This window comes from Cydia strobilella, chromosome 7 (assembly GCF_947568885.1).
Source record: "Cydia strobilella chromosome 7, ilCydStro3.1, whole genome shotgun sequence".
Taxonomy (NCBI): domain Eukaryota; kingdom Metazoa; phylum Arthropoda; class Insecta; order Lepidoptera; family Tortricidae; genus Cydia; species Cydia strobilella.
In genome coordinates this window covers 13,750,525-13,776,411 of record NC_086047.1, presented here as the reverse complement: position 1 = coordinate 13,776,411, position 25,887 = coordinate 13,750,525, and the positions used below count along the sequence as shown (strand labels likewise).

Here is a 25,887-nt window from a genome sequence, read left to right as displayed (position 1 = left end):
CGTTCAGTTCTAAGAATAGCAAGTAACGAACGTATAAACATTATGATATCACAACACAAATGGTAGATATGAATCAGTATGTTCATATTAGAAATTAGAATAATTTTGCGACATTTGGCATTTTTAGGTTATAATTTGTATAGAGATATCTATCATCGCACCCTTCCAGTTTGAAAAATACTATAATCGTGGTGCGTCTCGTACGTACAAGCATATTGGTGCAAGTGAGCTAGCTGTGCAGTGGTTAAGTAAAAACAATATCGGCTTGAGATCAAAGTTGTAAAATTCTAACCCCGCTTCAGGTTCATTTCTTAGTAAGGTACCATAGAGTAACATACTAGAGACAGTACGTCATAGTAAATTTTGTAACCCCAGTAAATTCACTGCCATCTTTAAAACTAAAAATGAAGATTTATAAAAATACGATAAAATGTATTTAAATATGGATAAGTAAATGGTTTTTTTTATTTCATTAATTATTTTTATGATTTTGACCCATGTTCTTTCACTGATATGCGTTAAAATTGTTAAATAACAAACGAAACCGTCAACGCCATCTATACGACAGTATGCCAAAGCTAGTAGCGCCCTCTGAACGAGAATCAAATTTTCTTGATTTCGAGGCACGTTTTTTGTGCAGATATTAAACTGTAGCAAAAAGTCAACGTACATTTAAAAAACCACTACTGGCATATATTGTTTTTAGTTGTTTACATTGGTCGGACGGTCCGGACGGCAGGAGCGGCGGCTGAGTGGGCGGCACTTAGGAAGCGCGACAAGTACTCGGCGCTGCTGACTAAATATATTTTTGTCCCTTTAGCAGTGGAGACGTCTGGGTGTTGGTGTGCCGAGGCCAAAATTTTCTTGGTCGAATTGGGGCAGCGTTTGAGGGAGAGAGGTCATGACCCTCGTTCCGGGTCATTCCTGATGCAGAGGCTGTCTGTCGCGGTCCAGCGTGGCAACGCGGCGAGCGTAATGGGCACCTTTGCATCTGGACGGGCGCGGGACGAGTGGTTTGACTAGGTTCTAGGTGTGTCTTTTTTTAGTTTAGTTTTAATTTAGTTTAGTTTAGTTTATAGTTAATTTTAGGGTAATTTATTATTATGTACAATATCGATGTATTGTTGTGACTTGGTTTTAGTTTAGTTTCATCATCATCATCATCATGTCAGCCGATAGACGTCCACTGCTGGACATAGGCCTCCCCCAAGGCTCGCCACTCCGACCGATCCTGTGCCGCTCGCATCCACCGAATTCCCGCGACCTTCACCAGGTCGTCGCTCCACCTCGTTGGAGGCCTACCGGCAGTTCGTCTTCCGGTACGCGGACGCCACTCCAGAACCTTCCGGCCCCACCGGCCATCAGTTCTGCGAGCAATGCTTAGTTTAGTTTACTTTTTAGTTAATTTTAATGTAAATTGATGTATGTTTACATATGACATTTTTTTACAAGAAAAACGTCAGTCTGGGCACCCAAGATACTGCTGGAGTGACGAAGCCCTAAAAGACCTGTCCGCCCTCGGAATACCCAACTGGCGTGAAGTGGCGCAGAGCCGCAGAATAGGGCAGAGTGGCGCTCTCTTGCGTCAGGGGCCAAGATCCTTTTTAGGTCACTGAGCCAGTGAAACAACAACAACAATTTTTTACACATATTAAATTTGTATAATTTTACTATTTCTGTACTTTTAGTCTGAGCTTCCAAAAAGCATTCATCTCTTCTAAAAAAGACGAACGTTTTATCTGCGGCTATTAACGCTATTATGCTTGCTCCACATTTCCCCGATACTAAACACAAAGCCCCATTTAAGTTTGTACTGGTAGTGACTGCATTACACAATTGAGAAAATGCTTTAACGCTGCATCAAAGACTAGCCGGGATACGATTGTAAGTCATTCTATTGACATTTTAATTTCTCGCAAGCACGCCGCTCGCTTGTCGGAGACAGTTTATCTAATTTATCTCATACATATACATATCTTGTCTTGAATAATTATGCATAAAATCTGAACTTATATCATATATAAGGGAGATATAAAGATGTCATGCAATTTGTCTATTATATTTTATACCAAGTTTTTGTGGAATTAAAAATTGCTGCTTTATTCATCATGATTAAGTAGTGTTTTTTTTCTGACGAATATTATCATTTCCTATTATCATTATATCAGTAGAGAAGCGAGCATTAATACAAAATGTGACTACGTACTTAATACATAATACAATATATTGTGTAGGAGTTGATAAAAACGGAATAAATAAACTGTGAAATTATCTTCAATACTATTCTAACATTAACAAGGCATGGCAGATAATCAAGAAGCGACTCGAGCAAAAGGCCGGGGTCAACCAACAGATGTGCTTATGTCTATTTTAAACGAGTGCCACCGGACTATAAACTTATTTATAGCTCGTATACAGTCTAGGGACATTCATTTAATTATTGCGTGTTTTTATTGCTGTTATTTTTAATTAAACTTCTTAAAAACTTAAGATTTTGAGACTAAAATTGTTATAAAAATGGAAGAACAGAGGCTGTGGGATAACTAGAATGATTCTCATAGTTTGTAGCTTGAGGGACCACTATGTAGAAAAGAAAGGTAATTTTTAGAGACATACACTATGTATAAAAGCTTGTGGCTTTGTCTGTTATATAACCTTCCGTACCTCAAGCTTTAAAAATATTATATGTTTATATTTTTCTAAAACTTTTTTTTTACTTTCACGTTATCGATAATGATGTTTATAGCTATTATTTAAGATGTCAGAATTATCAGAATTTTGGAAATTTTAAGTTACCTATTGATATTTAGTTACACAAAGATTCAAAAGAATATTACTTTTTATTTTTCCGGACAACAACTCAATCCCCAAGACTAACATGTACAACAGTAGAAAAAAAAATCAAACGAAAATCTATTTGGGACAGTCATACCAAGTTCGACATACGATGCTAACGAGATCGTTAAACTTGGACGCACGATGGAAAATAACGCGATTTTGCTGACACTATCTTTTCACTTCACCCTTTGTCAAAAGCACATGTGAAACGGACATCATTAGGTAAGAGCAAATCTTATTTTGCGAGTACCTACCTAATTAATTTATATTACCAGTAGTTTCAGTTTCGAACTCTCGAATTATTCAAATATTATATTATTTATATTACGTCGATAGAGTTCGCTTGATGGGTAATCGAGTAATAAATGTCAAAACTTCGGCTGTGGTAAAAAAACTTGATCAACAATGCACACATGACTGACTTAACAAATATTGCCTGGCTTGAAAATATAGTATTTGTAACTTCAAATTCTAAATTATGTATTTCTATCATTCAATCAATCAATCAATCATTTATTTATTTGCAAAAATACAGTAACAAAAGGTGTTAGAAGTATTTAGGTACAATGTGTATTTTGCTTGCAAGCAAGCGTGCAAATATAATGTCGACTGTAAGCATACAAAAAGTAATTAAAATAAACAATTAGTCAATAGCCATAAAACAATAAAATAAAAAAATCATCAGGAGAAAAAAAATATTAGAAAATATTTAGAAAAATTTACATAGTCGAAAACAATAAATAGGTCCTTATTATTCATAGATACTACAGAACATGTCATTATTAATTAAACAAAATTAAAATCTAAATATTGTTTAATGCTATAAAAACATTTATCAAGAAGCCAGTTTGTTAATTTACGACTAAACTCATTATCTCGCAGCAGCTTTAAGTGCTGTAGTAAATGGTTAAAAATCTTTATGCAAATGCTGTATACGTTTCTTTCGTACATGGCCTTATTAGAAACTGGTTTATGCATACGAGACATAGTTTTTTGACGGGTCTGCCTTTGAGTAATCTCGTTTCTCTATATGAAAAAATATTGGTTGGTTTTCACGAATATGCAATTTTTTTATATGCAACCATGTCAGTGGGAGTATGTTAATAGCGGAACACAGCTATCAATATGTTTTCTTTGCAAATAACCCTCATGCACTTTCTTTTGTATCTTAAGCGAGGTTTAGACTAGCAAGAACTTGCATGCAATTTAAGTTACATTGCCGACTACTAAAGTAAACTGTATTCAAAAGGTTGATCAGATACCCCAATGTAACGAAAATTGCATGCAAGTTCTTGCTAGTCTAAACCTCGCTTTAAAGATTCTTTCTATGTCTACAGCATTTCCCCAAATAATTAATCCATAACATTAAATATATGAGTTTTCATATTTAATAGGTCGCGTTTTATTATTATATTGTGATGCTGAGTGAGAGCCGAGTGTCGTAAGTCCCTTCAATTGGTTAATGCTTCGCCCACACACCGCTAGTAGACATTATTGTCCTTGCAATTTTTTTCACGAAAGGAAAAGATTTCGGTTGGTACCAAAGAAGCAATTTTTTTACATTCTTCTTATTAATGTACTAGCTGTGCCCGCGGCTTCGCCTGCGTGGAATTCGGTCTGTGTCAGTAAGCGGCTAATTCACCCCTAATTTATCTCCCTGAAAATTTGATTCTCGATCAGATGTCGCTACTACCTTTTGCCTACTCTCGTATAGAGGGCGTTGACGGTTTCGTTTGTTATTATTTAACAATTTTAACGCATATCAGTGAAAGAACATGGGTCAAAATAATAAAAATAATTAATGCAAATAAAAAAGATCATTTATCCATATTTAAATACATTTTATCGTATTTTAATAAATCTTCATGTTTAGTTTTAAAGTGTGTCGATAGATGGCAGTGAATTTACTGTGGTTACAAAATTTACTATGACAGTACCGCTCTATAATATTATATCCTCTTTGCTACCACTAAATAAAATTACACTCCAAAATGAATATTTTTTTTGCCCTTATTCAAATTTTTGACGTGATTTAAACGGCATAGAGTAGTAGGTGTATATCGAACGATACAGTACCATGTTTGTATTTTTACGTCCTTGACTGTACCTACTACCTATGCAAATCGGGTACACTACATAATTCCGAAATTTTTTATTCCGAATTTTAGAATGTCGAATTTTATCATTCCGATTTTTAAATGCTAGACCCATCAAAATTCCGACTATCATAATTACAAATGATGAAAATCACGAAGATTTATATTTCCGAAAACCCAAAAAGCCGAATATTGTAAATTCCGAACTACATAATTCCGACTATAACAATTACGATGGTGGCAAACACCGAATTTAACATTTACGATTTTCAAAATCACGAATTCGGAATTGCCCTTATTCCGAATTAACGTGATACCAATTTTAAATATCCCAGTTTTTAAATTTCCACTTTTCTGGCAACAGTTCGTTTTCTTGGGGGTCGCAGTTCTAACCTAACCGAACCCACTTTTCTGGCAACAGTTTGTTTTCTTGGGGGTCGCAATTCTAACCTAACCTAACCCACTTCTGGCAACAGTTCGTTTTCTTGGGGGTCGCAGTTCTAACCTAACCTAACCCACTTCTAGCAACAGTTCGGGTTCGCAGGTTCGCAGTTCTGTCTAATTTATTTATGCCGAATTTTTATGCCAAAAATATTTTATGCCGAATTTAACATGATGCGGCACGACAGGTACGCGTAATAATTACTAAAACGTGAGTCTTCATTTGAATATCACGGATTTAATTTTTCCGATCTTGTAAAAAACCGAATTTCTGAATACCGGATTATTTTATTTCCGATCGGACAATGATTTTTCGGAATTTAGGAATTCGGAAAATAAAATATTTTCGGAAAAGTGTAAAACCGGAACTTTAAGCTTTCTGTCAAGTGACAATCGGATTTTAAGTTTTCGGAAATAGCACATTCGTGATTTGATTCCATCGTGTTTTTAAAAATCGTAATTTTGATATTTCGGACTTATAAATAATCGGGATTATGAAAGTCGTGGTTATAAAAATCGGAAAAACGTATTTCGGGATATTTGGGTGTTCCCATCAATATCATGTCATCGAAATCGGTCCTCCAGTCAAATCAGTCTAAGCATGACGCCGGCGGCGGGCAGCGTCTGCCCCTTTTTTTTGTGTTTTCGGAGTGGGAAATGCATCTGCCCCTACGATTTGTTGATGGTCATAGCGAAGCAGACGCTCACTGGGACCTGTAGGCGCTTGAAGCGGAACGGGAAGTTGCTCGGAATGAGGGGGATACGCGGGATGAACACGGCTTCTCCGGCGCCACACTCCGTCAGGATCTGCGCCTACGTATGTATTACGTACGATGTATTTGGGATCACAATCGAACTCGCGCTGGCTTGCCGTTTCAGCCGAAAGCGAAGCGACCTGCCTGGCTAGAGCGCCACTGAGTCTCTTACCGTGGTTTTTCTAAGACTCCTGAGACCGTGCCCCTTGTGGCCGCAATGCATTGCGAGACTTTCGCGAAAGATTCGATTTTTTTCGTTTAAGTCCCAAATCGTTTGACATTTACTGAAAAATGTTTTTTTAAAAGTACCCACCTTCGTGACCATTATTAAGAGGAAAGGGCACGGCCGCTTCTCCATGCAAACGCAGTCTCCATTTTTTTGGTTAAAAACTACCCTATGTTCTTCCACGGGACTCAAACTATCTCTATACCAAATTTTATCTAAATCGGTTTAGCGGTTTAAGCGTAAAGAGAAATAAAAAAAAAATCATATTTTTTGTGTTTTTACTCGGGAATGGTGTCATTTTGATATCATAAATGAATTCGGCATACCCGATTTATACGAAAACGATACCTAACTTGGCCTAGTAGCTAAAATGATAAAGTTATCAAGGTAAAGTTTTTAACCCCTTTTTCACCACCATGGGGATGAATTTTTAAAAACGCTGAAAGTAATTTTTTTTATTTTTTAATATAATAACGTTTTGCAAAGTTTTAAGTTTCTAGCTTAAAATAAAATTTGCACCCCAAGACAAACTTTCATCCCCTTTTCAATCCCCTGAGGGGTTAAATTTCCAAAAACGTCAAAATTAGTTTTTTTGTAATCGTCTATCATACCTTTCTAAGAAGTTTCAAAGCATTTGTAATGGATTCAAACTTTCAACCCCCTTTTAACCCTGTTAGGGGACGAATTCTTGAAAACGCTAAAATCACTTTTCCTGCATTATAATAATATGCCCATTATAAAAAGTTTCAAGTAACGCACTCAAAAAAAATAATTGATGTCCATACAAACTTTCAACCTCTATTTCACCTCCTTAGGGGATGAATTTTCAAAAACGCTGAAATTACTTTTCTTGTATTTCAATAATATATCTTCTTACGAAGTTTTAAATTGCTAGCTTAAAATAAATCTTGAACCCCATACAAACTTTCATCCCCTTTTTAACCCCCTTAGGGGTAAAATTTCTCAAATTTTTATAGCCTATAACCTGGCCGTGGATTTTTTCGACAGATTAGTAAGGTTTGCATCAAAATCCGTTCAGCCGTTTTCATTAGTAGCGCGGTCAAATAAACAGACAAACAGATAAACAGACAAACAGATAAACAGACAAAAATTCTAAAAACTGTTGGAATGTGTTCTGTTATCGATTCTTAGTATCCCCAGCCAATTTTTTTTCGAAAATCTTCCATGTACAGACTTTCGACCCTCTTCCGCTTTATTATATGTATAGATTGCATGTTTTCTATCCGAGTAGTATTTTGTCATTACTATATCTACATTCTATTACTTATTTACATTAAACCATGTGCGGCAGCCACAATGAAAGTATAAATTTTATACGCTGCAAAGACATTCCTTTCTCATTTTATTAAATTAATACACATCTCACGTAGGTACGTTTACGTTAAATTTGCGCAGGCTTAAACACCCATAGAAATAAACGTCTTTCGGCCAGGCGAAGCCCACACACACGGCAAAGTTAGCCTCAGAGCTCTCAATAAGGCTTACCTTTGTCTGCCCATTTACTAGGAGCTAACCAGAGGGCCTACCGCCAAAAACGAAATTCGCAAATTGCGGGAATCTTTCTCTTTTACTCCAATGAAGGTGTAATTAGAGTGACCGAGAAAGATGCCCGCAATTTGCGACCTTCGATTTTCGCGGTTATAGCCCAGGCATTGCCGGAAATAATAGGGTTGTAGCCAGGGAATGACTAGTAAGGTATACCCTGGTAAGATCAGATGGAGGATTCGTATGATATTCTACATCACTATAGCAATACAATGTGTGACGACATAAGAAATAATACCTCTTACAAAGTTAAAGGTTAACTGGAAGATCCCAAAGGTTAACTGGAAGAGATCCCTGAAAGAGATAAGTTCGCCTTTGTACAAATGATGCGTTTTTCTCTTGTTTTATGTATCTTTTTGTACAATAAAGAGTTTTACTACTACTACTACTACAAACTTACAAAGATGCGTGCAAAAATATATGGCTGTTATGGCTTTACAAATAATACCATATAACAGTGTAAGACATTTTTGAGTGCTTCCTTGTCGAATTCTCTTGAATCACTCATAGTAGAAATTAAATGTTTACGAGTATGATATTTGTGATTTTTGTGAAAGTTTAAAAAAAACTGGATTTTACGGAAAACTGACTGCGAGATCGAGTACCCACCTGGGTACAATAATATTTTCTTCAATATAACAAATTGGTATAATGATAATAAGAGGGGTTCAATTCTAATAAAATTAATAGGTAAATGATGAAACATTGCCACTTAATTTGATTGTTATGTTAATTAAAATATGACGAAGAAGAAACGGTTTGTATACCCACCTCTCATATTTAGTTACTAAAGATTTCAGTGATATTAAATAACAATTTGTGTTGGACATTTAATAATGAACAAAAATATTAGACTTTTACAACATGAAAGCAATGCTTGCAGTGCAGGTAACAATTTCCAAATGAAAGGGAGTGTTTTCTACAATTGCATGGTGCATTTAATCCGCAAAAATTAAAAATCACCTCTCCACCTGCTTTGAGATTGACCATACTTACGCAACAGAACTACAACAAAATACGAAACACATAATGCTTGTAAGTATACAACACTTTTAAATGTTATTTATTTTAAAATGCGTCACTTCCACGGTTTGCGATGTCCATTTAATGTATTCGTTATTATACAAAACATAAGTCAACCAAACAAAAACCGACACGAGCGAACATAATAATAGTAAGATTATACCCAGTTGACAAAGATTGCATAGAATCCTTTCTTTACCCCGGGTTAATTACGCTTTGTATAAATTCCAGCGACTAACGCGACAATCGACAAGAGAAATTCTGTTTCAAATCTTAGCATTTTTTGCGTTTTATACGTAAAGGTACATGGTTTCATAAAATGTCAGGGTAAATTTTGTGACGTCATTTACATTTAAAGGAACTTTCACTTCAGCTAGAGTAGTCTTAACATGATATTAAGTTTATTGTTTATTTTTTTAAGGACTTCATGATACACGTTGATTATTGCATCGGCATCGCCAACATACTTGTAGTTCAATAGCATTTTCAGTATGCGTATTTTATGTTTTATCACGTTGAATTTGTACCCATGCCCTTACAGAAAATTGTCTTATGCATATGTTGTGTTGAAAGTTAAGTTATTGATAAAATTCCACATCTTTGTTTAATCCTAAAATATTTTAATTATGTGTAATCAAAAAGAGTATTGCAATTTTCAAGTGTGTATATAAAGCGTGAATTTCCAGATAACTCACCAACATGATTTGTTTAATTAAGTAGGTACCTACTTATAGTTCACCTTCATTCAATTTTGCAGCTCAAACAGCTCTTCCCTAATGTATTTTATACTAGTCTCTCTCTCTGCAGCTGACTTTTGATGCTATATCTAACTTTAAATGGAGTTTTAAAACTAACAGTTTCAAGTCTAAAGAGCTATTAAGAAAATTAGCTTTTCTTAGCCAATAAGTAATTAGGTAGGTAACTATGCGATGTAGAAAACTTTAAGGGGCCCAGTGACTATCATTCGCCGGACGATATCAGCCTGTCAGTTGTTCGGAACTGTCAACTTTTTGTTCTAACTGACAGGCTGATATCGTCCGGCGGAATGATAATCAGCCCACCCCACCCTTCACATATCTTGAGAGAGAAAGATAAACGAAAAGTTGCAACTAGCAGTTGTCACTAGTTTGTCTTGTATTCATAAACTTATTCTATTTAATTCCTATTCCGTTTAAGAAGAAGTCTACACAGGAACAGGAATGAAATATAATAAGTTGTTAAGTGTAAAAACTTTGTCTTATATTTTCCCCACCTTACTCTACTTTTCTCTCTCTCTTCTTCCTCGCGTTGTCCCGGCATTTTGCCACGGCTCATGGGAGCCTGGGGTCCGCTTGACAACTAATCCCAAGAATTGACGTAGGCACTAACTTTTACGAAAGTGACTGCTCTCTGACCTTCCAACGCAGGGGGAAACTAGGCCTTATTGGGATTAGTCCGGTTTCCTCACGATGCTTTCCTTCACCGGAAAGCAATTGGTAAATTTATATCAAATGATATTTCGTACATAAGTTCCGTGAAACTCATTGGTACGAGCCGGGGTTTGAACCCGCGACCTCCGGATTGAAAGTCGCACGCTCTTACTGTTAGGCCACTAGCGCTTCATCACTTCCCCACCTTACTCTACATTAATATTAATATGTATTTCATGAATAGTTTTTTACTTTGACTTGCAACAAAAGAAAACATTTTGCATTTTTATTGAAGGAATAATTGGAATGGGAATATATAAATAGCAATCTTAATTAGCGATTTGTTAAGAACTTTCCTTCCCCTTAGGAAATAAAATGCTTCAAAGTAAGCATTCCATTAAGCTGTAGGTATTTTATTTTATTTATGCGCCAAGATTTTTTAATGTTCGTTTGTGAGCAGATTAATAGTAGTTTATGTGACTGCTGCATAGAGCATTAAAATAGGAGTGTGGATTTATGAAACGGGCTGAACGAAAGTTTCATAAAAATGTTTCACGATTGTTTTAAGGCCTAATGTACAGTTACATACACTGTTACCTACACATCTAGACACATATTACAAGCTCTCTAAGATGCGTTCAGGGACCGCATGTTACGAATGCCATTGCGGCATTTTTTTATTTTTTATTTAAACTGTTTATTTTTATAAAAAAGCACATGTAATATTTAACTTATTTACTAATCTTAAATTAAAAAGATTTTTTGAGTTAAGGAGTCCTATCTTATATTCAATATATATACATATAATTTTTTTCTAGGTACATAGGTCATATATTAAATTAAGCGATTTTGGTAGACTGGCCTCTTATTTTAATTAAGTATTTTTTAATAATATTTCTTGCTTGTTTACTCGTTCGTCCTTCTATAAGTGTTAATAATTCCTCTGAAAATCTATTCAAGGTACTCGGTAAGATGTACTTCCACACTCTTTGCCCGTATACATTTGATCACACACTCAATAAAACGTCATCTCGGCTTATACTAGAAATCAATAATATTCCTTTATTTTTCAGAGATGTTCGAACAGCTGTTAGACACACAATAGGCACGTGTAATATTACAAACACAACAAACAATTTTTTTTTGTTTGATGTGACATTTTCCCAAGTTCTCGGACTGAAGAACCCACGCTGGAAGTGCGCAATAATAACATGCCTTTAACACGGTTCTATCCACTGAACATGTGTATTTATGTATCTACTCTACATGTGCCCGGAATTCAGTCACACGAACCTAGCTGCCGCCATGCGAAAGAGGGGCCCACTGACTATCAGTCCGCCGGACGATATCGGCCTGTCAGTTAGAACAAAAATTTTACAGTTCCGGACAACAGAGGCCGATATCGTCCGGTGGACTGATTCAGTGGGCCCCGCTCTCATTTGTAAACAAGGGCCTGACACTCTTTGATAGAGAAATATAGTCTTAATAACAAAACTTCCGTGAGACATAGACATATTAAATATATTAATGACGGGTCACTCACGTGTTTTAAGTCGAAAACGCTCGACATGTTTCACTCCGTACCGAGGAGCGTCATCAGGAGCTTGCGTCGACGGTGACGGACCGGCGCAGACTGCGGGCCGCAGCCCTCCGCGCCCGATTTACCCGTGATTTATTTAACCGTGATTGTGGTTGGTCAGTGCCTCCGAGCTGGAAAACTGTTTTGGGTACTACGTCGGTGGACAGTGTGGACGAACCATTAGCGAATGACGTAGTGAGTGTTGTGTGCAACCCATCATTTGACAATAATGCCGTAAACGAGGGTAGTTTCTCGCCCCCCCTGCCGCCACCGGCGCCCGCGCCGAGTCATCGGGCGCGGAGGGCTGCGGCCCGCAGTCTGCGCCGGTCCGTCACCGTCGACGCAAGCTCCTGATGACGCTCCTCGGTACGGAGTGAAACATGTCGAGCGTTTTCGACTTAAAACACGTGAGTGACCCGTCATTAATATATTAAATATAGTCTTATTGCGATTCCTATAAGAGGAAAGAGAAAATAGTGCCATGATCTGTCTTTATCACCAACCGGGTGGCATCATAGGTAGGAGGCGATGGCGAAATACCGAAATTTATAAGAGTGAAAGAGAAAAAATCCTATGCTGCCCAAATTTTATATGAATATTCTTTCTCTTACCCCCGGTCGCTCGGTGGCGCGTCTATAACTACATGTATATACTACTAGCTGTGCCCGCGGCTTCGCCTGCGTGGAATTCGGTCTGTGTCAGTAAGCGGCTAATTCACCCCTAATTTATCTCCCTGAAAATTTGATTCTCGATCAGATGTCGCTACTACCTTTTGCCTACTCTCGTATAGAGGGCGTTGACGGTTTCGTTTGTTATTATTTAACAATTTTAACGCATATCAGTGAAAGAACATGGGTCAAAATAATAAAAATAATTAATGCAAATAAAAAAGATCATTTATCCATATTTAAATACATTTTATCGTATTTTAATAAATCTTCATGTTTAGTTTTAAAGTGTGTCGATAGATGGCAGTGAATTTACTGTGGTTACAAAATTTACTATGACAGTACCGCTCTATAATATTATATCCTCTTTGCTACCACTAAATAAAATTACACTCCAAAATGAATATTTTTTTTGCCCTTATTCAAATTTTTGACGTGATTTAAACGGCATAGAGTAGTAGGTGTATATCGAACGATACAGTACCATGTTTGTATTTTTACGTCCTTGACTGTACCTACTACCTATGCAAATCGGGTACACTACATAATTCCGAAATTTTTTATTCCGAATTTTAGAATGTCGAATTTTATCATTCCGATTTTTAAATGCTAGACCCATCAAAATTCCGACTATCATAATTACAAATGATGAAAATCACGAAGATTTATATTTCCGAAAACCCAAAAAGCCGAATATTGTAAATTCCGAACTACATAATTCCGACTATAACAATTACGATGGTGGCAAACACCGAATTTAACATTTACGATTTTCAAAATCACGAATTCGGAATTGCCCTTATTCCGAATTAACGTGATACCAATTTTAAATATCCCAGTTTTTAAATTTCCACTTTTCTGGCAACAGTTCGTTTTCTTGGGGGTCGCAGTTCTAACCTAACCGAACCCACTTTTCTGGCAACAGTTTGTTTTCTTGGGGGTCGCAATTCTAACCTAACCTAACCCACTTCTGGCAACAGTTCGTTTTCTTGGGGGTCGCAGTTCTAACCTAACCTAACCCACTTCTAGCAACAGTTCGGGTTCGCAGGTTCGCAGTTCTGTCTAATTTATTTATGCCGAATTTTTATGCCAAAAATATTTTATGCCGAATTTAACATGATGCGGCACGACAGGTACGCGTAATAATTACTAAAACGTGAGTCTTCATTTGAATATCACGGATTTAATTTTTCCGATCTTGTAAAAAACCGAATTTCTGAATACCGGATTATTTTATTTCCGATCGGACAATGATTTTTCGGAATTTAGGAATTCGGAAAATAAAATATTTTCGGAAAAGTGTAAAACCGGAACTTTAAGCTTTCTGTCAAGTGACAATCGGATTTTAAGTTTTCGGAAATAGCACATTCGTGATTTGATTCCATCGTGTTTTTAAAAATCGTAATTTTGATATTTCGGACTTATAAATAATCGGGATTATGAAAGTCGTGGTTATAAAAATCGGAAAAACGTATTTCGGGATATTTGGGTGTTCCCATCAATATCATGTCATCGAAATCGGTCCTCCAGTCAAATCAGTCTAAGCATGACGCCGGCGGCGGGCAGCGTCTGCCCCTTTTTTTTGTGTTTTCGGAGTGGGAAATGCATCTGCCCCTACGATTTGTTGATGGTCATAGCGAAGCAGACGCTCACTGGGACCTGTAGGCGCTTGAAGCGGAACGGGAAGTTGCTCGGAATGAGGGGGATACGCGGGATGAACACGGCTTCTCCGGCGCCACACTCCGTCAGGATCTGCGCCTACGTATGTATTACGTACGATGTATTTGGGATCACAATCGAACTCGCGCTGGCTTGCCGTTTCAGCCGAAAGCGAAGCGACCTGCCTGGCTAGAGCGCCACTGAGTCTCTTACCGTGGTTTTTCTAAGACTCCTGAGACCGTGCCCCTTGTGGCCGCAATGCATTGCGAGACTTTCGCGAAAGATTCGATTTTTTTCGTTTAAGTCCCAAATCGTTTGACATTTACTGAAAAATGTTTTTTTAAAAGTACCCACCTTCGTGACCATTATTAAGAGGAAAGGGCACGGCCGCTTCTCCATGCAAACGCAGTCTCCATTTTTTTGGTTAAAAACTACCCTATGTTCTTCCACGGGACTCAAACTATCTCTATACCAAATTTTATCTAAATCGGTTTAGCGGTTTAAGCGTAAAGAGAAATAAAAAAAAAATCATATTTTTTGTGTTTTTACTCGGGAATGGTGTCATTTTGATATCATAAATGAATTCGGCATACCCGATTTATACGAAAACGATACCTAACTTGGCCTAGTAGCTAAAATGATAAAGTTATCAAGGTAAAGTTTTTAACCCCTTTTTCACCACCATGGGGATGAATTTTTAAAAACGCTGAAAGTAATTTTTTTTATTTTTTAATATAATAACGTTTTGCAAAGTTTTAAGTTTCTAGCTTAAAATAAAATTTGCACCCCAAGACAAACTTTCATCCCCTTTTCAATCCCCTGAGGGGTTAAATTTCCAAAAACGTCAAAATTAGTTTTTTTGTAATCGTCTATCATACCTTTCTAAGAAGTTTCAAAGCATTTGTAATGGATTCAAACTTTCAACCCCCTTTTAACCCTGTTAGGGGACGAATTCTTGAAAACGCTAAAATCACTTTTCCTGCATTATAATAATATGCCCATTATAAAAAGTTTCAAGTAACGCACTCAAAAAAAATAATTGATGTCCATACAAACTTTCAACCTCTATTTCACCTCCTTAGGGGATGAATTTTCAAAAACGCTGAAATTACTTTTCTTGTATTTCAATAATATATCTTCTTACGAAGTTTTAAATTGCTAGCTTAAAATAAATCTTGAACCCCATACAAACTTTCATCCCCTTTTTAACCCCCTTAGGGGTAAAATTTCTCAAATTTTTATAGCCTATAACCTGGCCGTGGATTTTTTCGACAGATTAGTAAGGTTTGCATCAAAATCCGTTCAGCCGTTTTCATTAGTAGCGCGGTCAAATAAACAGACAAACAGATAAACAGACAAACAGATAAACAGACAAAAATTCTAAAAACTGTTGGAATGTGTTCTGTTATCGATTCTTAGTATCCCCAGCCAATTTTTTTTCGAAAATCTTCCATGTACAGACTTTCGACCCTCTTCCGCTTTATTATATGTATAGATATCTATGTTTGTAAACGACATTCTGAAATAACATAATATTTGACATGAACATGCAAGTAACATGTTTGGTATTCCTTGGTAAAAATAGTAATTCAAATAAATTAGAGTGAGTACCTAGAAGTTCTAAAAATGACATGCCAGACCAACCTCAATGAGATCTGGTTGGTATATATGCACTTGATGAAAATGGTGTTAACATGTGCAATTACTAACAACTACTTTGTACTTTACTTTATAAGAATACATCGTACGGGTAATAATGGATTAAAATAATTTTGCCAAAAATTGACTCGTAATGATAACATATCATTTGCAATGACAAAGTGTGGAAATTTCATCAAGAATGTCAAATTGCTGCGAAATAATTACGTTTATAAAATGACACTCCTTCCGTCCCTCATTTTGTTCTTTTCAAATCGGTACAAATCTAAGATGGACTTTTATCAAAGTTCTAAAACATACATAGGTATATTTTACGTTGATATGTTTGCCGCTACAAGTACAGTCAAGTGTAAAAATATAGGTGCACTCATCATACTCAAAAATATGTCCCATAGCTCTTATATCAGCGAATTAAGAACTATGGGACATATTTTTGAGTAAGTTGTATGCACCCATAGTTTTACACTTGACTGTACAGCATTAACGACGATTTTCAAACGTATGCCAGACGCACACGGCCGGTGCGTATTGATAAAATGTCAGAGAAACGTGTGGGAACATTTGAAGTGTCGCAAGGCCGTCAACCCACAGACGCCTACATCGCGTCTCGCGCACGCGCACACGCGCCGTCACTAGTTGCACGTCACGTCTACGTCATTACTACATTACACTATAAATTAATATATTAATATTTTTTCTGATAGATGAAATGGTACACTACCACGCTGAGCATCTATATCGATACATGCGATGTGATGCACATGTGGTAGCACTAGCATGCCACGACAGATGTCATTTAAAAAAAGTGCGAATGTGAATGTCGATACTGTAATCTACTGACAGTCAAATTTTCTTATTTTTACCGTTTTTTACCAATATGACATCATATGATATCAGATGAGATTTAGAAAATTGTAAAGCTAGGCTCAAACATTGAAGCAAAATAAGAATTTGCTGTAGGTATACATGTGTTCCATGCACCGTAGCGTCGAAAGTCGAAACTACCAAGCTGAAATTTTAAACCGAGTTTCAAAGTTCGGTAAGAAAACAAAAACGTAGTCGGGTTTTAGTTCTTTTCAAACGTTTTACTTGTCTTATGAGTTATGAAAGTCAAACTCACGTTTACCCTGGTGTAACTAGTATTACAAAAGCATTTTCGGAAAAGTCCGTAAATTTAAACAACATTAATCTGCATTCGGCGTTTACCCGTACACATTATTAGGGGACATCTTACACAGATCAACCTAGCCCCAAACTAAGCAAAGCTTGTACTAGCTTGTACTACATTTAGGTCTACCCAACTGCTGCTGCTAGCTTGTTACTGAATAAATCATTTTTCATTTTCATTTCACTTGTGTATTAACAAAAATAAAATAGGCCGCATAGTTTTACGGTAAACGAGTTCTTTGATGAATGAAAATACCTAAAAATATATATATACTTTGACATTGACATAATTGTATACATAGTTTTTTTATTTATTATTATTGTTTTTAACTGTAATTTCTAATTGCACTGATTAATAATTCCTGACTTGATAATTGTAAATTTATATATTACCTATTGACTTTATTGTAATTCATTTAGATCAAATGTTGACAGTGTATAATCAATACCAATAAATGAATCTATCTATCTATGACAATTAATTATTTTTCAGTTTTCTTCACAGTTTTCACACAAGTATCTAACACATTCGTAGTTGGCTCGTTTCGTACGTTGTGCACAGTACCTTTACTACATCCACGGTGCTCGACCTTGATCATGCTCACGCGCATGTGACGTAGCCGCTTTCGTACGCTGTCGCTGATATGAATTGTAAATTATTACTAGTATATCTGACAAGATTTATAACTAGTCGTGAGTCATAAACATTAATTACGACTCTATTAAACAATGTTATTGCTTTTTGATGCAATTGAAGAACCTGCACATTAATTGCAGGAGTACGAATTAAGGAATAAACATAAATAATTTATTAAAAAAACCGGCCAAGTGCGAGTCGGACTCGCGCACGAAGGGTTCCGTACCATTACGAAAAAAAAACAGCAAAAAAATCACGTTTGTTGTATGGGAGCCCCATTTAAATATTTATATTATTCTGTTTTTAGTATTCGTTGTTATAGCGGCAACAGAAATACATCATCTGTGAAAATTTCAACTGTCTAGCTATCACGGTTCATGAGATACAGCCTGGTGACAGACAGACAGACAGACAGACGGACAGACGGACAGCGGAGTCTTAGTAATAGGGTCCCGTTTTTACCCTTTGGGTACGGAACCCTAAAAATTACCTTACTGCTTCTTTGTAGTTATGGTACAGAGATACTAAGAAAAAACGTTTGGTGAAGATACACCTACACGTTTTGATGAAATTATTATGTAACTATGAAACTAGAAATAAAAAAATACATTTATTTAACGCCCCCGCCTGGCATAAAGCAAAAGATGTTCCTCTGACATGCAGACATAAAAATATTAGACGCTAAAATAGGAATCCGTGGCGCTGGAGTTGAGGGTGGAGTTTCAGTTAGGCTACGGTGTTTTTTTCAGTCCGTTAATTTAAACTATTTCAAGGGTGCATTCCTGAGTTTAAATCAAGTAACTTTCTCAAAGAAACCGGTATTCTAATTAACTCCATTCTGGAGTTCCGATTTTGGAGATCCGATGATTTATTTATTTCTATCTAATAAAGTTTTTTCCGAATATCCCTGCTGCCAATTAAAAATATTTCGCCTACACCCACGATACACTGAAAATGAATCTTGTTATTTCAATCGTGTCTTGTTATTTCAGTCAGTCTCGGACGTCTCGGTACAAAAAGTACTGAGGTTGACTGAAGTAATATGAAAAATACGACTAGCTGAACGAATACTAGCTTCTCCGGCCACACGAAGCTAGTATACAAGCCAGGACAGCGAAATCAGTGGTGGGGGGCGCTACCTGTTAAAAAAAGAACGGCAAGCTATTAAAAACTATCCTGGCTTCAGCACTAGCTTACTAGCCCGGAAACTAGTTTTGTATACACGAAGATAGATGCACTAGCTTGCTAGCTTATTAGTACTAGCTTGCTATCCTGGCTGGAAAAACTAGCCTCGTGTATCCCTCGTGTACGCCATTCGAATAATAGGTAAAGAGAGCCCTCTTGAAGCATTTAATGGAAACTCATTTGAAAGCACCATCTAACTAACTACATACTCGTATGTGTGCGTGCACATCTACAATCTACATATGCATCCGTACGTGTACTTTCGTCTTACATAATATTAGGTATACTAATGACAAAAGAGTAGAATTTTACTAACGTACATATAAATTATTCTTTACGTATTTTGAAAGAATTTATTTGAATTTGACAGAAGCTTTACCGTAGTTAAGGCTGTCCTTAAAATTTTGTATGAAATTACAAACAAATAAGCCTTCTGCTTATTTGAAAGACTAAGTACTAGAAAAAAAAATAGAATTTTACTAATGCGAATTTTACTAAAGTAGAATTGTAGTAGTAGTAGTAAACACTTTACTGCACAAAACAAGTACATAACACTTGATTGACTGGTAGAGAATGCCTTGTAGCATTAAGTTCACCTTTTGTACATTTGTATTTTCTTTTGTGCAGTAAAGATTAAATAAATAAATAACAAAGAGAGAAAACAGTAAATGTAAGAATACACAAAATAACTACATATCCATAAAAACAAAAAATAATAATACATACATTCATATATATATAATTGTAATTATGTGATGCGACATGCTGATAGACATACCAAAAAATTTGAGGCGATAGAATAAAAGTTTCACTCTAAAAAATATTTTTTTAATACAGTTGCTCAAAAAGTGCTACGTACGTAGCTGTTTAGCGTGCGGAAAGTTGGTTTTCGCGAACTAGTGCTTTTCTTTTCCAATTTTTTTAAATTTATTCTTGTTCCAATTCATGACTACTTATTGATGAGTGTTAATATTAGTTTCCTTTAAACGTCGTAATCAACATAAAAACCTACTGTTAAAGTAAGAATACGAAAAATATACATATTTCACATTTTATTACTTACCTCTTCATCATTATAACGTCTATTTTTTTTAATATTGAATATTGAAAAACCGTTCTTAATAAGTTGTCTGAATAGAACGGAACGCCTGTCAAAGAAGAGGCGTTTTTTCTTTCTGCTTTAAGTTTCCAAAGGCAACATTCGATATTGTTTTTATAAATGTACGATACACAAATAATCGTAATTAACCATATTTGGGTAATCATAGTACAATGTTTTATATTTACAATTGTTTCTGTCTTATAGAACATGCATTAAAAAAAAAAAGTTTCATTGAAGTGGGTTCAATAATAATAAAACCCAGCTAAAAAAACACCTCTTCATAATGTCAATGTCAATGATGTTACAGAATTAATAATATAAAAGTTTCGAATTCCGTACTTGTTGTTTTTCTTATTTTTTCGCAACTGTATTAAAAAACATCGTTCGATACACGTACGGAAATGTCATACTTCACTCGTCCCTCGGTACTCGTGAAATAATGATATACTTTCCGCACTAGCATCGAAATGTACTATTACACAATTGTATATTCATGTAGCGGTTTAACTTTTTAACAAATAAGCTGTGTGTGTGTATCTTTTGTTATTTTTTCAAGATTGAGCAATGTATATATTTGCACATTTCCTACGTTTTTCGCGTTATATTGACGGTTACAACTTTTAGGATTCTAAATGCAAAGGTGCGTATCAATAGGTACGATATGCTTATTTTTTATACAGTACTCCATTTTCTATTTCAATTTGCGACATAACATAATTTCTAAAACTAGAAGTACCCACAGACACAACTTTATGACGCTATTTTATACTTTTAGCTAGGTATTGGGAGAAAACGTAAAGTTAAAATGATCTATTATTTTCACAAATACTAAATATGAATGAATAAAATACAAAAGCATTTTCACACAATCGTCTGTATAGTCCTAGTTCTCGAGAAATTGGCAATTATGTTTTGGCTCTCCTGAAAAGTTCATGTTTTTCACATTCGACCTTATGGAGCCCAAGGATAAATTTATGAACTAATGGGATTGAAATGTAATTTACTTTGCAGTCGGCCCTTGTAATAACGAGTTTACCTGTTGGCTAACGTAACCATTTTCTGCATGTGGCGTGAAATGGAAACAATTTATTCTAAACTCCTACATGGGAACTCTGTAGTCTCTGTACGCACTTGCACATGTTTATTAGAATTCCGGAATCCTAAACAGAAAATTCGCAAACTCCAAAACAATTGTGTTATATTTTAGTTTGCTAATGCTTTGTTGTCTACAATAGTTTAACTTACATGCTAAATTTGTATGTCGTTTTTCTTTTGATATCGGTGCGCAATAACGAATATTGTATTGTATTGTCTGTTTAGATATACATAATTATAATGAAATACCAACTATTTTATTATAATTATATCTAAATTTGTTTTTTCTAATACTAATATTCTAAATAGGTTATAATACAAGCATTGACTTTTAATGTACGCCCCCAGCCCTACGCCTAAGTACTTATCTGATACAGTATGCCTTTAGAAAAATCCTTAAAACGAAAATCTCCAGTATATAAAAAAACAGGTATATCATGAGTCTAATAATGTATTTTTTTTGCAAAATAATATTATAAATAACACAATTTAAAAAAAATCTAGTCCCAGTAGTAAAAATAGACCAGACTAGGTAGTAAGGTAGGTACATCCTTTCATTTGTGACAAAAGTTGCGATAATATACTTGTAATGTTGCAGTTATGTTAGGACTCAATACGTCGTCCTTTTTTCAGGCATATTACACACAAATAATGATAATGGTGATACTAAACGAGAAGCGCAGTGCCTCTTCGCTGAGCTCATTCTTAAATAAACCAAAAATCGAATTTGTCAGAACCTAGTTCTATTATCTCATGCCTGATTAAGTTAAGTAATGTTAAATATTTCACGGTTTAGACTCACTTGGAGAGCCTAGGTCTCCTTTCTCAAAGCACTAATAACGAGCAGCGTTCACGAGGACCGTGTATTGCGTACTGCCGCGCGCCGCGTCGCTCGCTGCGCGCGTGAAACATGTCGCGCGAGTGACTAAAACAAGTGAGTCTAAACCGTGAAATTATTTAATGTTAGTATGTCTCACAACAGTTTAAATTTGATTAAGTGTTGTTATCGTTAAATATTATAAAGTTAATAAAGTCCACACTTCAATTTTCATACTTGACGTAAATAGTCGGAAGTCGGAATATCGCAGAAGTGGTGAGCTAAATTTATCGCGATTACTTACTTAGAGACTCGAATTAATTACCAAAAGTGGGAAAAACCTAACCTTGTTATGGAGCCTAGGAGCCCAAGTCACAGGCATAGCCTAGTTTGGGATCCACTGTATCCATGTGTCTGTAATATTGTTTTCTATTGTGAATAAATTATTCTTATCACAAGCTAATGTATCTGTCAATATAAAGATAAGCAACTGCCAATCCGTTGGTATCCTCGGCATTCTCCCCAAACGTGGAAGTTAATTATCAAAGGGCGGCAGATGGATGAAATACGGTGACAAAAGCACAAGATGCATAAGACTTTTATTAAAACTTCGAGTTATATGTATGTATAAATATATATACTCTATTTGAGCAATGCAATGGTGATAAAGTTCCAAATAATGGTGAAGTATCACTTTACGAATACGCAACTCTCGGTAATTTTTCCCCATATAAGTGGACTAAAATATGTAATATAGAAATAATTATAATTATTTACTTCAACAATAAAATTCTTAACTTTTTTGCAATTATTGTCTTTTTTTATAATCGTTCGACATCATTTTGATGTAATTTGCATTCGTCAGCCGCCCAATATTAATTATACATTTGCCACCTCGTATGCGGCTGAGCGTTTTTATATGGCTTGTGATATACATTACGAGGGGATCCTAATCACTTGACAATGAATCACGTGTATTCGGACTGGTTTCACGTAAATCGCTTAGTTCCTATTATTTCTTCAGGATTATTTTCAAAAATAAAAAAAATATAAATAACGATTAGTTTGTTCTATAGGTATTATGTTTCATAAGAACGTGATCTAGAGTAGGAGTTTTTAGAGTATCGGCTATGGCTGAATGGTTCATGCGTCCGACATTCAATTCGGAAGTGTGATGGGTTCGAAACGTATGTAGGAATAAAAAATAAATATTATAGGAATAGGATAAAACATTATCACACAAATTGACTAAGTCTCACAGGAAGGCTTGTGTTGTGGGTACTCAGACAACGATATAATATATGTAACAAGTAAATATTTATAAATACTTAAATACATAGAAAACACCCACGACTCAGGAACTATCTCTGTGTTCATCACACAAATAAATGCCCTTACCAGGATTTGAACCCGGGACCATGGGCTTCATAGGCAGGGTCACTACCCACCCGATATAACAGTTAGAACCGACTCATAAAAATATTATAATACCTCTTTTTGTCTGCCAAGATATAACAAGATAAACCGATATTCACAGTTGAGCAGAGAAAGCGAAATAATAAAAATTAACCCACAAAATAAAGCAGTTTGTTGTCATTAACGTAAGGTGTAAAACATTAAATTTTATAATTCACTTCTTTTTCTGCCTCCTAACACAACTTCTGTGGACTTGACAGCGTATTTTTTCATGTCACATTCAATTTGTTCTCTTTATCCTTTTAAGACGTCATAAAACTGTGCCTCTGCCTATTTTTCGGCTTTACTCCGCTATAAACTTTGGCATCCATTCACTTGATTATTATTGTTTTCGTCAGTAAATCATGGATCACTTTTAGAGGCGCTTTAGACTTGGTGAGGATGGTTTTTAATTTTTTATCACTCCACTGGAGGAGAGATCTCCACTGGAGGAGAGATGTCTTTCGAGGGTATGTTTGTAGTCCTGAATCTATGGCTAACCCTACAACCTACAGCGTTTGACGGATTTCAAAGTATGTGGTACGAGGATAATTAGATTTATCTCGGTTGTGCAAGTGACATAGGATATATTAAGGCCGTTCCATCGGTTTGCTGCTATCACTGTCACATTTCGTAAGAAAGAACAGGAGAAACCATGCGCGCCAAGTGTCAATTTTGATCGAATTTTGTCGATTTTTATTTATTTTAAAATCGTCTTACAATATCGACATTCGAAAGCGTTAAAAATTGTTTTTTCTTCTTTTTTTTTTGTTTATAGTGTCACATAATAAATAACCGAGTAAAGTTGGATTAAAAGTCCTAGTTAGAGGTTACTTTTTGGAATTAATTGTATCGAGCCAAGTGTCATAATTCGTGTATCGGAAGCTTATAAATTAAAGATATAATCAAGAACTACATATATTTTTTCCATGTCTACGAATATCAACGTCTCTTAGCAAAATATGATCATATAAGGAGATTTTTCGCCTTCTGACTCAGGGAACCGCCTTAAATTATATTTTATAAAAATCAAAAACCCGACGGTTTTGGTTCCAGAATCAAAGACTTGCGTATTCGGGTTTTTAATTCTTTGAATGCAATTTCTTGTAGCTAAATTCTAGACACTGGTAAAATATCCAAATATAAGGTTGTTTTCAGTTACTTAAGGTCAGTACAGTCAAATTGGGATGCGGATAAGAAGAACCTTCTTAAGTCCGAAAAAAACCCGTTTGTCTCTTTCTCTGTCGATGTGTCGCTATTGCCACTAGTATATCTACTGGCGGTTGTCAACAAGTTGTATACTAGCATACATTATGAAATCAATAATTACACTTATTGAGTGTTACTTACTTGGAGACTGGCACATTGGTGAGGGATAGGAAGTTGGTGCGCACGCTGCGCAGGCTCGCCAGCACCTGCGCGAACGGCGTCACGATCAGGTCTTCTCCATGACTGTGGACAAAACCAACCATCTTACAATTTTTCCAAGTACGATTAAAAAATCATGGTTAAGACATTTCATAAAATGAAATAAATTTAATTTACTTAGGTGTAGTATGTACCTAAGTAAATTAAATTTATTTCATAAAGTAAAGCAATCAAACAAATTTACGATGAAAAAATCTACATAAAACATCATTCAATTCCAAGATGTTTTAATATTAACTAATATGAATAAATAAATAAATATTTAAGGACAATCTTACTCAAACTAAGCAAAGCTTGTAATATGGGTACTAGGCGACGATATACACATTTCTATAGATAAATACATACTTAGATACATAGGTAACATCCATAAATCATGAAAAATATTCGTGATAAACACACAAATAAATGCCCTTTACCGGGATTCAAACCCGGGACCTCATGGTTAGAGTAGTCGTAAGTAGGGCCACTACCGACTAAGCTAGGAGGCCGTTACTTGAGGCACTTATTAGACGTTTAATATAAAGAAAAGTCTAAAAAGAGAGAGAGATTATTTATTTAATGGGTTATGTGTTATGCATTTTTAATTTTATATATGGTATAATTATACTAATTAAAGGATAGGTAATGTTTGAATATGTCTATGTATTCTATAAAATTATGCTATATTTTGCCTTCAAGGCAATATAAAGATTTAAATTGCGTTAAAGTGACAAAGGCAGCGCTCTCATTTTCAGGCAAAATACTCGTAGCCCGTAGTTGGTGAAAAATACTCTCGAAAGGTCGGAGATTTAAATACAAAGGGTGGATTAGATGCTTCCGTTTTGATGAGGTAAGAAAATGTCAATTTAATATAACAATACAACTCTAGTTGATCAAATACGATGACTATCGTATTTGATAAAATATAATCTTATATTTTCCTCTATTCTTATAATAATCTTCATTTAGAATTAAAATTTAGAATATTTAAATTGGATAAACCAAGAAAAAACATACATTATTACTTATTATTACCTACTACGGACATGAAAACTATCCGATTCGAATGAATGGGATACTTATTAGATTATTTTAAACCG

General features: G+C 35.5%; 1 protein-coding gene across 13 annotated transcripts in view; it reads right to left on the bottom strand.

Moving 5' to 3' along the window:
• The window catches only part of LOC134743219 (3',5'-cyclic-AMP phosphodiesterase), a 597,682-nt gene that overhangs the window by 72,110 nt on the left and 499,685 nt on the right, over positions 1 to 25,887 (bottom strand). For all 13 annotated transcript variants that reach the window (XM_063676606.1, XM_063676609.1, XM_063676607.1 and 10 more), the window contains one exon: positions 24,728 to 24,829. In XM_063676606.1, the coding sequence (XP_063532676.1) occupies positions 24,728 to 24,829 (102 nt within the window). The remainder of the gene's footprint in view (positions 1 to 24,727; positions 24,830 to 25,887) is intronic.